At 50.6% G+C, this 12,742-nt stretch overlaps 1 protein-coding gene across 6 annotated transcripts in view; it reads right to left on the reverse strand.

The window, feature by feature from the left end:
- PAX2 (paired box 2) overlaps positions 1–12,459 on the reverse strand; it is a 109,150-nt gene extending 96,691 nt beyond the window's left edge. For 2 of the 6 annotated variants that reach the window (XM_056805431.1, XM_056805435.1), the window contains exons 1-3: positions 10,896–11,022; positions 6,478–6,646; positions 5,318–5,515 (exon numbers count right to left, since the gene is read on the reverse strand). In XM_056805431.1, coding sequence (XP_056661409.1) covers positions 5,318–5,515; positions 6,478–6,646; positions 10,896–10,938 — 410 coding nt within the window. In that variant the 5' untranslated portion in view covers positions 10,939–11,022. Of the gene's footprint in view, positions 1–5,317; positions 5,516–6,477; positions 6,647–10,895 lie in introns of all 6 variants that reach the window. The other 4 variants (XM_056805424.1, XM_056805421.1, XM_056805427.1 and 1 more) reach the window with 4 other exon arrangements.
- Positions 12,460–12,742: the final 283 nt, after the last annotated feature.

The following is a 12,742-nucleotide window of genomic DNA, read 5'->3' on the forward strand; positions in this document are numbered from 1 at the left end:
TTTATACCTCCTCATATTTGATGTGATTGTTTTATTGAGTTCTCTGAGCAGTTAGGACACAATTTATTTATTTATTTAGGGGTTTTTCCTCTCTTTTTCTTTGTAGTTCTCTTGGGAGCCCACCTGGTGCTTTCACTGGGGACAACCCCTCCCACCTTCCCTGTCTGTGGAGTCAGATGGCTATATCCTGCCAGGCTGGTCACCATGCTCCCCCTCCCCATCTTTTTGAGCACCAATCTTCACAATGTAGAGGTTTTCTCCTTACTCAGAGGCTCTGTGTACTAACATGAGACTTTACACAAGGCCAGAAGACAGATGAACAGAAGAAGAACAGAAGAACAGAAGAACAGTGAGAAGGAAGCTTATAGTAGCAAACAGTTTCTAGAACCACTGAGAAAATTGAAAAAAGGGGACTCATGGAAAGGCAGATTTAGCCTCTTCTAAACAATAAGAAAAACCAGCTTTCTTCTCTACTTCTCAATAGGGTTCTTGGAGTCATGGTCCCTGTAGTAAGGGGGTTTTCTACCAAAAACCAAGGACTGTGGACCACTGCACCCTAGTTTACAGCAAAATAATATATTCTGCTAGATATGGTCTTGTCTACTATTTCAAGGTCAGAGAAGAGCAAATGTTAACCTCAAAATTTCTCTATACATGCATACATTTCTATTTTTTGAGGGACACTCTTGGACCCTCCAGTAGGCTAAACAATCAGACTTGGGAAGTCCTGTGATGCTGCCAGGAGCCCTTCCACCAAATAGTTACAAGGGCATGATGACTTCAGGCCATTCTACTATCACTCAGTGGGGCAGAGTATCCAATGAAAGTCAAGTTCCTTTCCAAGGCTAACCTTTAAGCACTGAGTATCAAAAGAAAAACCACAATAACTAACTCTAGGGACCTGTCTAGGGATACCTAATCACCTAGAAAGTCCATGCCCCTGGCTGGCTAGTGGCAATCAATTGGTTTGGGAAAGTCTTTGACTGGGCAGCTTTTGACCAACATATTTCTCTGATGCCAGAGCTCTGCAGAAGACCCCCAAGAATCTGTCTATTAAGATATCCTGGATGCTGATGAATTTCCCCAACTATAACAATTCCAGTTTCAGCCTGGGGAGCAGCTATCACTCAGAGCCCTAACCCAGTTCATTTACAGCTAATACAGTGGAAGAAGGATGTTGAATTCACCTTGGATGGGTGACAGAGGAAAATCCTCACTCAGAAAGACTGAGAAAACTGAACTCTGTGACCTGAAGTGTGAATGGACCTGGGAGGAAAGGAGAAGAATGGTCTTAGCCAGTGCCAGGTCAATCAGAAATGGAAACTGAGGGATATGCACCTCCTTCCTCCTCACAAGGAGTCTGATAAAATCTGAACTCTTCTCTCTGGTTTGTTCCCATTCCAGGAAGAAGCAGCATCTCCCCCCCCCTTCCCCTCCACCAAAGCAAGAGTCAATTTCCAATCATTAACATTTAATTTGGAAAATCTTTTCCTTCCTAGTCAACTGCCCCATAAAGTAGTAGAGGAGTTTTCCTCCTTTCTGTAGCATAGATCTCACCTTCCTGTTTCCCATTCCAGATTATTTGCAACACCAGGTCCTCATCTAAAGTCACCAAGCTTACAAACTCACACTCCACAAAAAAACATTTAGAACAATTCAGACAAATTCCATGTGCCATGCAAATAATAAAATGTTCCTGATTTCCTAGCACTGGCAATAGCCATCCCAACAAACCCTCTAGGAATCTGCCATGCTCTCAATAAACTTCCTTAGACATTTATAAAAGGATGTGCTACAGGAAACTGTAGGGTGGGTGGCACAAGTCTTCATGGCAACAGGATCAGAGATTGCCGAGACTGAAGAGCCAATTTTTAAAGCATGAAAAGCAATTTGGTTTATAAGCGCAACAGCATATTTCAAGTGCAGCGACAGCATCTGTTTTGGGGAGGGGAAGATAAAATCCATGCAGTGTGGATCAGGTGGGTGAGCAATTGTGTAGTCTCTCTCCTTGCCAAAACTATGCAGACACACGCGCATACAGAGACACACACAAACAGTACAAAGCACTGGCACAAATTGTCACCAAAGGAGCAGTAACCACTGAGCTCCAGTGCTACTTATTGCCTATGTACCCCTTCTTTTTCTCTAGCTTCCTTCTGCACTGTGGATTGACTTTGCAACTCAGGACAGAAGGAAGGACAATGGCCCTCAGCACAATCCATAGGATTGTAGGATTTGGCCCTGGATAGACCTTGGAGAGATCATTTAGTCCAACCGTATCATTTTCTAGAAGAGGAAAGTGAGTCCTGAAGAGGATAAGTGACTTGTCTAAAGTCACACAGTTAGGAAAGAACAGACCACTTCTCAAATAAAAAAACCTCTGACTCCAAATGCATTGCTCTTTTCATTACACCAAACTGTCTCTACAATTGAACCCTCATACCAAGTTTGACCAATGCCTAGGAAGTCTCTTGCTTTCATGGGGCTTTAGAGAGAATAGACTCATATCTGAAAAAAAGAAATTTTTCTTTATTGAAGCAAAGCAACCAAAGACTGCCTTGACCAAAAGGAACAGGGCCTGTGGTGCTATAACCAGAGACTGCCCAGCAGCCAATTAGCCCTGGGCCACCAGCAGAGCCTTTTCTGAAATATGAAACAGAAAGCAGTGTCTGCCCTATTGTGAGAAATAGGAACATTCTGGCCTCTCCTTATTTAAAAAGAAACAGTGCCAACCTGTTCCCACCTGAGTGTTGGACCCAGAGGATCTTTTTCTCCTATTCTGCCATTGGCATCCCCATTCTTTCCCTCCCACTGACTTTCTATCTCAAGCAACAAAATTCCCCACTTCTAACACTGCCACACCCCAAAGGAAGGTTCCACACCTACGCATTGGGCACAGAGCCTCATCTAGAGCTGCTCCCACCACTGCATACATGAGTTTTCTTTCTCCCACTCACTCTTTTCTCATTTCACCTGCCTAGGTGCTTCCCCACTCCACATTTCCAGCAGCTAATAGGTATATTCCAAGGGCTCTGGCCCTTGTCTGGAATCCCCAGCTCCCTTACCTGTGCCTTCTCATGACAGAGTTGTCCAGAACACTAAGCCTCAGTTGTTGTTTTTTTCCTTAAAAATAGCTTAGTCCAGCAATGAACAAAGCTGGTTACTTTACTCCTAGGTCCCAGCAAAAGAATCAAACCTTGTTCCATTAAAAACCCCTCTAATGTCCCCACAGACACCACTGTCCAGTCCTGGCAGTCTATCTCCACAGCAGGGCTTGTCCCCAGCTGCTCTCTCCCAATGCCCAGTCCCTCCCTCCCTTGAAAAGCCCTCAGCCCAGACCCACACTCAGGAGGAACAGCCAGCAGAGGGAGGTTACAACTCCGATTGGCTTTGAAAGCAAGGCCTCTTTCCCCAGGGCCTTAGCCGTCCTTCTCCTGGACTGAGAGATACGACAGTCTTATCCCTTTCAGGAACACCCCTGTGCCTTCCACAGCTCCTTCCTAGGGTGTCTGAATGTCAAACAGCTATGCTTTCAATACCTGGCTGAGCTAGACCCAGGGAGCTGGAGGGGTTTAGGAGGGTGTATAATTAGCTGATCAGTATTATGTTACCCTGTTCATAACCGAATAACCATTTTAATACAGATGGCACACGCTGGGATAATTTCCGGGGTCGCCTTGCAGTACGTTACAGCCCGAGAGTGGCAGAGGGAATCTTCTTTAGCCAAGGTACATTCTACCAGCTAATTCTACCTGCTGTTTTCAAGATGATTTGGGATAATTCCATATCGTTTGCAAAATATTAAAAACCCTTGATATGTGGTGCCAGATTCAGAAATCAACACCATCTGAATTATTAGCATTATTCTGATAATAGTCTGATGAAGAATGCACAGGAAAATAAGAGAGGGTCTCAGTCTCTCTCTCTCTCTCTCTCTCTCTCTCTCTCTCTCTCTCACACACACACACACACACACACACACACACACACACACACACACACACACACACGCCATTACCCCTCTTCATCTTTCATGAAAAGGTTTGGGTTTTTTATTTCTGTTTGTTTAGCTTTTTAAAATTTTGGCTAACTCTATCATGGGCTTCCCTCTAACTGCATATGCGTATACTTATATATTTTATTTGTGATCACCTCAGGCCCAAGCAGACCCAGTTTCAGGGCTATATTTGTGGTCCACATAATGGTACAGCACCAGATAAGGCAAGGCTTTACCTAGCAGGTGCACATGATCCGATGTACATGCGTTTTCCCAATGGGATCCCTTTAGCAGTGGGGAGTGGATGGGGTGGCATAGAGGGGAGAACCTCTGTACTCTGCATGAGTGGGAAAATAAGTGTCTCAATACAGGGTTGCAATTGTAGGCATGTGTTAATGAGGTGCATCTCCTTGGGACACATGGGAACAATAGGGCTGGTGAAAAACATGTGCAAAACAGAGTATGAGCTTATCTAAACTTAGGGCCATGGCAATGCCCAGCTACAAGTTGTTGGAAAGGGTCTATGGTTGGGAAGGACTGTGGGTGTTTCCTTGATGATGGCTTTTAAAACTCTCAATAGGAAGATTAAAATAGTAGGAGATATCCTGGGAAGTCAACAAGGGAAACCTGGCCTTCTCCTTCCCCATGAAGGGGTGGTTTGTCCTGGGCTTGGGGGTGAAGCAGACTGTGAGTTGGTGATTTCTTTCTTCCAGCCATTGTGGAGGAAGAATGTTTTCTCGACCTAGCTAGCAAGGCTAAAAAGCTTTTGGAAGCAGTTCTGATGGGGCTGGGATGAGGGAGAAGGGAGGAGGGAGCCAGAGCTAGGGCTGGGCAGAGTAGGGGGGCCGATGCCCCTGGGGAAAGCGAACTCTCCTTTAGAAAGAGAAGTCTGTTTGGAGGCGATGAATAGACACTGGTCATTCTAACGGCTGGAGCTACGGGTTGTGATTGTCTCTAGATAGTGAGGCGAGTAATCTTGGAGTCTTAATTACCACAAACACTTGGATTCATTTCCAGGACAGCGAGAAAGGCCGGGCAGGGACGCTGGGGCCAGAAAGCTGGAGAGAAACCTTGTCCCTCTCCCAATCTGTCACCACCACAGTGGCCTCTCTCCTACCCTTGGCACCACCTGGCCAGAGTCCCACCTAGCTGAAGGAGTCCCAACTTGGACGTAGTTGGAGGATGGGGCAGAGCAGATTGGTCTAGTCCCAGAAAGGAACTAGAAGGTGCCCTAGGTACTCCTGGTCCTGACCCTGGCCCCTAAGAAAGAACCTTAGTGACTTGGGACCCTGGATCCGCCAGCCGGGGGCGCTCTCTCACCTGTTGATAGAAGAGACGCTGGGCACTGTGTCGTTGTCGCAGATGCCCTCGGCCAGCAGTCGGTCGCGTATCTCCCAGGCGAACATGGTCGGATTCTGCCGCTTGTATTCAGCGATCTTGTCCACTACTTTGGGTGTAGCCACCTTGGGCTTGGAGCCGCCGATCACCCCGGGCTTGATGCTGCCCGTTTCGTAGTACCTGTGGACGAGAAGTCCAGCAGGCTCAGGAAGCAGTGGGGAGTTTCCAAAGCCCAGAAACCACAGGGTCAGAGCTCCAAGCTTCTCCGCCGGTCCCCATCGCGGACCCCCCAACCCCAATCCCATGGTGCACCCTAGTGCACTGCAGTCAGAAAGATTCCTGTCAGAGGAATCAAGTCAAAAAGCATTTTTATTCACCGGAATAGCATGAGTGCCCTAGAGTGGAGGAGGGAGGGAGAATTTTGGAAAGCTCCTAGGCAAGGCCTGTTTGGTCGGGAAGAGGGACCGGCAAACGCTGTACCAGGGGATAATAGAAGCTGACCTCCACGCCCTTTCTCCGGAGAAAGAGCTAAAGGCAGAGAGATGAGGGAAGAGGCCAGAATATCTGCGCTCAGCCAAGGGGGAAACTGCGCATTGATTCCTCTGAATTAAAAGCGTTAAACTAGAAGGCGCCAGCCTTCAACTCATCCGGTACTCTCCCCGATCCCCCGCAACCAATGCTTCGGCCAGGTCCCTCCTCCGGACTTTGGGGCTTTTTGTCCCTTCGGGGACCCGATTTTTCTCCCCTCCCTCTGTTCTTCTAAACCGTTAGCTACGGGCGGCACTCACTCAGGAGAAGGTCCTCCATTTTTTGGAGCCTTGGAGTCTGACGGTAGAGTCCCTGAAGTGCAAACAAGGGCTCATCCCACTCATTCAGCTCTCTCTTCTCTTCCCCTTTCCTACACTTTCCGGGCATGGAACGAGAGAGTCGAGGCCCCTAGGGCTACTTTCATAGAGTACCTTTTTCTGAGTGGAGCCTGTCCCGGGGCAGGATGGAAGGGTCACCCACTTCAAGACCCCGTTTCTCTGCTTTTGGAGGAGGGGGGATTCTGGCCGGAAAAGTCGGTCTAAAGGCAATGAAGTGAAAGCGAGGGACCTCCAAAAGATCGCTTGGAGCAGCTCGGGGCTCAGGGTAGCCCTTACCTGCCCAGGATCTTGCTGACACAGCCGTGGCTGACCCGCAGCTGCCGAGAGATGTCACAAGGCCGGACTCCCTGGTGGGCAAGCTCCACAATACGCTGCCGCACCACATCTGGCAGGGGCCGTCCGTTCACAAACACCCCCCCGAGCTGGTTGACACCCCCGTGCCCTGCTGGGGAGAGAGAAGAAAAAACACAACGCCCCACACACAGCAGAGACAGGCCGTTAGTCAGGGACAGCGGGCAGGCCAGACCCGACGGTGGGAGCGGGAAGACTAGGGTTGTTGGGAGCTAGAGCGAGACTGGAGGGACTTGGTTCTGAACCCGGACTGAGAGAAAAGACTGAGGAACCGGGAAAGGGGGCGGACAGAACTGAGAAAGGGATGAGGAGATATAGAAGGAAATGAACGAAAAGCGAATGAGAGACGAAGTATAAGACAAAAGGTAAATAGGGAAGGAGAAAGAAAAAATAGAGAGGGCAAAGACATACAGAGGGAAATGTGATTCCAAGGAAGGTAGGACAAGAAAGGAAGAGAAGAGGAAGGAAAGAAAGAGCATAAGAGAAAGAAGATATGAAAAGAAAAAAGAGGAGGTAGAAAGAAAAGAATGAGAGGGGGAAATAAAATAAATGTGAGAGAAGAGAAACAATTAAAAAAGCTGAAAGAGTAAAATGAGAAAAGGAGAAGGAAAGCAGTGAAAGGAGAAAGCAAGAAGGAGCACAGGAAGGAAAGGGGAAGCAGAAGAGAAGATGGGAAGCAAAAACAAGGGAGAGGAAGGAAGGGAAAGGACAGAATAGGACGATGATGCTAGGACATCGAGAGGAGGACCAGCACAGGAGAGAGAAAGGAAGTGAACAGGAATAGGGAGAGGAACAGAGGGAGGAAATAGACCGGGTAGAGAGACAAGAGAAAGGTAGGAAGGGGTAAGGAGGCAGAGATGGATGTATTCAGGATCACAGCCTGGGACAACAAGGAAAAGGCTAATTTCTTCTTTGGTAAGAAGATAAGTTTTGGAGGGGTTTTGGCTGGGGTGGGGAGCTAATATTTCTGAGATCAGAGCCCCAGACATTAGGGAACAGGGGTCTGTGTAATCCAAGGCTACTTAGGTTTGTGTATGGTACAGGCAGGAAAATGCAGTGTTTCGGTAGTCTCTGACCGAACCTAACACCTTCTCCCTGCTATGTGGCTCCTATCCTTTCCTCTTTATTCATTTCTCTGATTTTTCTTCCAGTTGTTTTGCTTTTCTTTTTTCTCTCTTGCTTTATTTCTTTTATTAATTTTCCCCCCATTTCATGTTTCTTTGTCCTCTCTGTTTTAAAGGGAGATGAAGTGCAAGAAATCCAGGGAAGAAAAATCAAAACAAAACAAAATAAGGAAGAGGGGATGTGGGCAGGGGCTGGGGGCTGTTAAACTCTGTCCTGTCTATCCCACAGAGTAGCTTAGTCTTACTCTTGCACCCCAGGAAAAAAATACTATCTCCCCAGGAGATACTTCTCCTGAAATAACACAGTCTGGTCTGGGAAAGGGCAAAGGATCAGAGAAAACGCCCTGCGCCCTACGAGGCCTGGCTCACAAGTCATTTAACTCAAACAGAAAGAGGAGAGAGGCCACACTGGTCGGTGGTGCGGAATTAATAACGAAGGGACTGTCCCTCCCTGGAAAGGGAGGAAAGGTGGAATTTCAATCCCGGTTACCTACAGACATATTCAAACAGCAGCGGCCGGTACCTGACCCAGCCTGGAGGTTGGGGGAGGGGAGAAGGTGGATATAGAGGGCACTGAGCCCTCCAGTTCCAAGCCCCTTCCCTGTCCTGCATCTCCTCCTGGAAATAAACAAATCAGAGCTAGAAGCCTATAGTGGCCTTGACTCATGCTTCTTACAGTGGCAGCCCTAGACAGTGGGACCAGAGATGGCTGACAACTTGAAGAACTCACGACCCTAGGATAGAGAAGTTTTTTGGAGAAAGAAGGAATATCTCTGCCTCCCAGTCTCTTCCCCTCCCTCTCTCCCCCAGTCCTCCAACTACTCTGGTACTGTCCCATCTACCTGTCTGGATGAGCAAAGAGGGGCAGGAACCCGGGCTTCTCCCTGGAGAGAGAAGGCCGCTGGCTCCTATCTCCCTAGAATGGCATGGAGAGGAAGTGAGGCTTTCCCCTTTCCGAACCCTCTCCATCTGCAAGGGTCCAGCTCCGGTTCAGGCCCACACACACACATACACACACCTACTCCAACCTAGAACATCAATAATTCAGACCTGAAGAGAACTCGCGTTACCGGCTTGAAAAGGCAGCAGCTGCGGGCAGATTAAAGATGAATAATTCAACCTGCCCGGGCTTTGGGCCCGCCTGGCCCGGCCCCTTTGGTCCAATCTGAGGGGTGATAGGGTGTGGGAAAGGGGCGAAGGGGAGACCGGTGCTAGCTGGCTGCGACCTAGGCTAGCGGTGAGCTTGGGGAGCCCGACAGGAGAAGAGCGGGGCGGCGGGCCGCGCTTGAGCCCGAGCCCCAACCCGAGTCCGAGCCTGAGCCCCAGCCCGAGTCCGAGCCCGAGCCTGCAGCCCGCTTCTGCATGAAGGCTCCAGCCCCGACTGTGGCCGGCAAACCCGATGCTGTTCTCTGCTCTTGCTTTTCCTGCACTCCCCCTAACCCACCTCGATCCCCATTCCCTGAATCCTTCCGTTTTCAAAGCCGAGTCGGTGGCCCCTGCTTGTCCCTGCGGGAGTAAGCCGCGGAACTCTAGAAATCGCAGCCTCCGGGGCGAGTGGGAGAGCAGGAGAGCAGCCAGTCGGAGAGGGTTAAGGGGCTAGACTTCTAGGAGCTTTTCAAAGGGGCACAATTTTACCACCTGGGCTCAGGGAGAGCTGGGGTTGTCCTCAGACTCAGAGCTCCCGGCTTCGTTTGATTTGTAATTATTGGAAGGGAGGCAAGAAAATCTATTTTATTTCGGAGGCTTTGTAGAAATCTCCTTAAATTCTAAATGTCTGTTTAGAGAAACCTGCTATCCCTTCTGTTCAATTATCCTTGGTACAGGACCAAACCAGGTCCAAAAAGTTCCCTGTGAAAACTTGCAAATTATCCTTAATTATTAAGCTCCTGGGGCGATGAGTTTCTTATATGAAATATTGCTTCTTTTAAAACATTCACTTACAAAAATCTTTCTATTGTTTTTCAAACTGAAGACGAATAAAGAATTTGGGTTTCATTAAATTAATTTTGTTCCTTCTTTTCTCTCCTAATTTCTTTATTTTCTGCCCATTTCCTGGTCTTTTTTTCCCCATCCCTCTTCTGTAATTTTTTCGTTTCCTCACATGTGTTCACAATTTCTTTCTTTCATTTGTCATTTGCTCTCCTTTTGTTCTTTCTCCACAGTTTTCCTTCTTTCCCCCTTTCCTTCTCCCACTCTCTACTTTACCCAAAGACTGTAGGAAGACTCGGTCAGAACTGCCCAGGTACCAGAGCTCTCGGCTCTGGCCCTTATGCTTCCTGGCCCGGAGAGGGCTCTGTTCTTTCTAGAGCCGATCCACAATTTCCCTCAGAAACCCCCCTTTGTTTTTAGAGCAGCTCCCAGGGGGATTAACAAGAGATTTTACCACCACCACCACCCCTCCAAAATCCAAATGGACGGGACAGGAGAAAGGACGGGAAGAGACAGTGGAGGGAGGGGAGAAAGGAAGGAAGGAAGAAGAGAAAGAAAAGAACGAGAAGGAAGGAGAGAGGAAAGGAAAACAAAACGAGGGCAAGAAAGAGAAAGGAAAGAAAGAGTAAGACGGAAAATAAAGGGAAGGGGGATGTTTAAAACAAATAAGCAAGAAAAGCTTAGACTAGGGTTGGCGAGCCCTGAGCTGGTGGGAGCAATGATGGGAAGGGGTCACCCGCAGGCGGATTCACCTCGGATTGGGGCACTGCCCTTCCACTGTTGCTCTCTGCGCCAGGGGTCCCTCTGGAGTCTCCCTGATGTCCGGGACTCCACAGAGAGAAAGAAAGAAACGGAAGGATGCCCTGCCCCAGTTCCCCTCCCTAGGCTACCGGAGCAGAAAGGGGTCGCTGAGGGAGTGGTAACGACAAAAAAAAAAAGCCAGCATAGATAAGGAAGAGAGGGCTGGGACAGACCTGTCCGCCTGCGAATGGAGCAGGTGGAAGGGGGTGAGGTGAAGGTGTAAGGGAGCGCAGGGGATGGGAGGATGAAAAGAAGTGGGAAAAGGTTAAAGGAGAGACAGGAGGACAGATGGAGAGAAGGCATAGGGAAGACAAAAAAGAAAGGGAGAAAGCGGCAAATGGACAAGGAAAAGGGACCACGGCCATAGAGGAAAGGGGGGGGAGGTAAAGGGAGCTGGTGGGGGTGGGGTGGGGTGAGGGTGGGGGCGGGGAAGAGCCCGAGCCGCGGGGAGTGTGAAGAGGTGAGCAGGAGCTGGGCGCCGGTACTCACGGTGCATCGCGGAGAAGGGGTCTGCTTTGCAGTGCATATCCATGGGGAGGCAGAGGAGCGGGAGCAGCGCGGCCGCCGCCGCCGTGTCGCCTCGCAAACTCAACTTCAGGACTTGAGGAAAAAAGGGAGGGACGGTGGAGGGGCGAGAACTGGCCGATCTGCCGCGGGTCAGCCAAGCGAGGGGTGGGGGGGACAGCTGGGGGCGGGGGCTGGGATGAGGGAGGGGGACTAGGGGCTGCTACAATCGTCAGGGAGGACGCTTCTGCCCCGACCTGCAGCAGTCACCGCCGCAGCACTCGCCACAACTTTCCGCCTCTGCGCGGGCCGTCGGGGCAGGAGATTGACCGGTCAGCAGAGTGCCCCCAGGGCAATGACGCCGGCCGGGGGGCACAGGGGTCTCATGGCCAGCCTGGAGGCGGCGATTGAGGCAGTTGGGGAGGGAGGGCAGGCTGTGCTCAGATCCCTCGAAACCCAGTCATTGGAGAGGCGGCTGTCGTAGAGGGCTCGGGGTGGGGGAGGCCAGGTGGCCCGAGTGCGCGGGCCGGGGAGTAAGGCCGCTTCAAGTCCCGGGAGTTGGCGAAGTTGGCAGAGAAGTAGCAATCCCCGGGATGTCCGAGCGCCTGAGGGAAGGGAGGGAGGGAGAGCCGGGCCCCCGCCCCCAGAAAAAAAAAAGCAGGCGCACGCTCGTAGCTGCTAGAAGCAAAGCTGGAGCTGGAGCTGGAGCCAGAGCCGATGTCCGCAGCCCTGTCCCCAGGTGGGATGCGGCTGCGAAGAGGCTTGGCCCAAGTCTGGAGCCTCGGCTCCCGGTGTGTGTCTCTCTAAAAGCTGCAAAGCCCCCTCCAGATCCCCCTCCCCCTCCCCACGCCGGGAGATGGATGACTTGTCAGACAAAGGCAATAGATTCCACCACTCTGTGATTCGCCAGCGCCGGAGCCCCGAGCCTGGGCGAGGAGGGCCCCGCGCCTGTCACTCCGGCAGCGGCGGCGGCGGCGGTGAGGGGAGGCGAGGGGAGGGGAGGGGAGGGCAGAGAGAGCGGGAGGGAGGAAGGAGGGAGGGAAGAAGGGAGGGAGGGGTGCGGGGCGTGGGGGGGTAGTGGTGAGAACTGGGGGAGCAGAAGATTAAAACTACAGAGAGAAATGGAACTCGCCGATAAGATAAACGTTAGATAAGGATAAAGAGGAGACACGGCTAATGAATATTCAGGCAACAGCAGAGGGGTTGTGGAGCGCACTGCGCTCGGCTCTTCCGGACCTACGTTCCCTACTCATCGGGTCCGGAGTCCCGGCCTCTCCAACAGGCAGTGAGTGTTGTTAATGCGGCTGCTAGCTACTTTTCCCTTAGGCTACAGCACCGCCACCCCCTTCCCCACTTTCCTGTCTTCCTTCCTCTCTTCCTTTTCTCTCCACGTTTCTCTCTCTCTCTGCCTTGTTTTCCACCCTCTTCAACTTGCTTTCACAAGCTCCAGATTAGAAAGCCCAATTGATGAAGCCCTGGCAATTTGCGGAGACTCGTTCTGTCCCTTATCTCTTTGCTTCCAGGGCTGCCAACCCCCCAGAGCAGCGATCGGTTCTAGGACCAACTACTACAGCTGTTCTAGGGCTGCTCCCACGCTAGGTATTTCTGCTCCCGCCCCTATGATCACTTCTCCCCATTTCTGCCAGTCCAAAGACTCAAATCTTAGCTGGACTGACCGTCTGGAGCAAACTGCCTCAATGTGACTCAAATCAAAGACAGGAAAACACTAAGAGTTTCTCTCGGCTCCGTTTGCATTTCTATTTCTAAAGGAGCGGGTTTCGGAAGACTGTGGGAGGCTGTGTAGAGCTGGCAGCCGAGGAAGCCGAGGATAA

The sequence above is a fragment of the Monodelphis domestica genome, chromosome 1, assembly GCF_027887165.1.
Source record: "Monodelphis domestica isolate mMonDom1 chromosome 1, mMonDom1.pri, whole genome shotgun sequence".
Lineage (NCBI taxonomy): Eukaryota > Metazoa > Chordata > Mammalia > Didelphimorphia > Didelphidae > Monodelphis > Monodelphis domestica.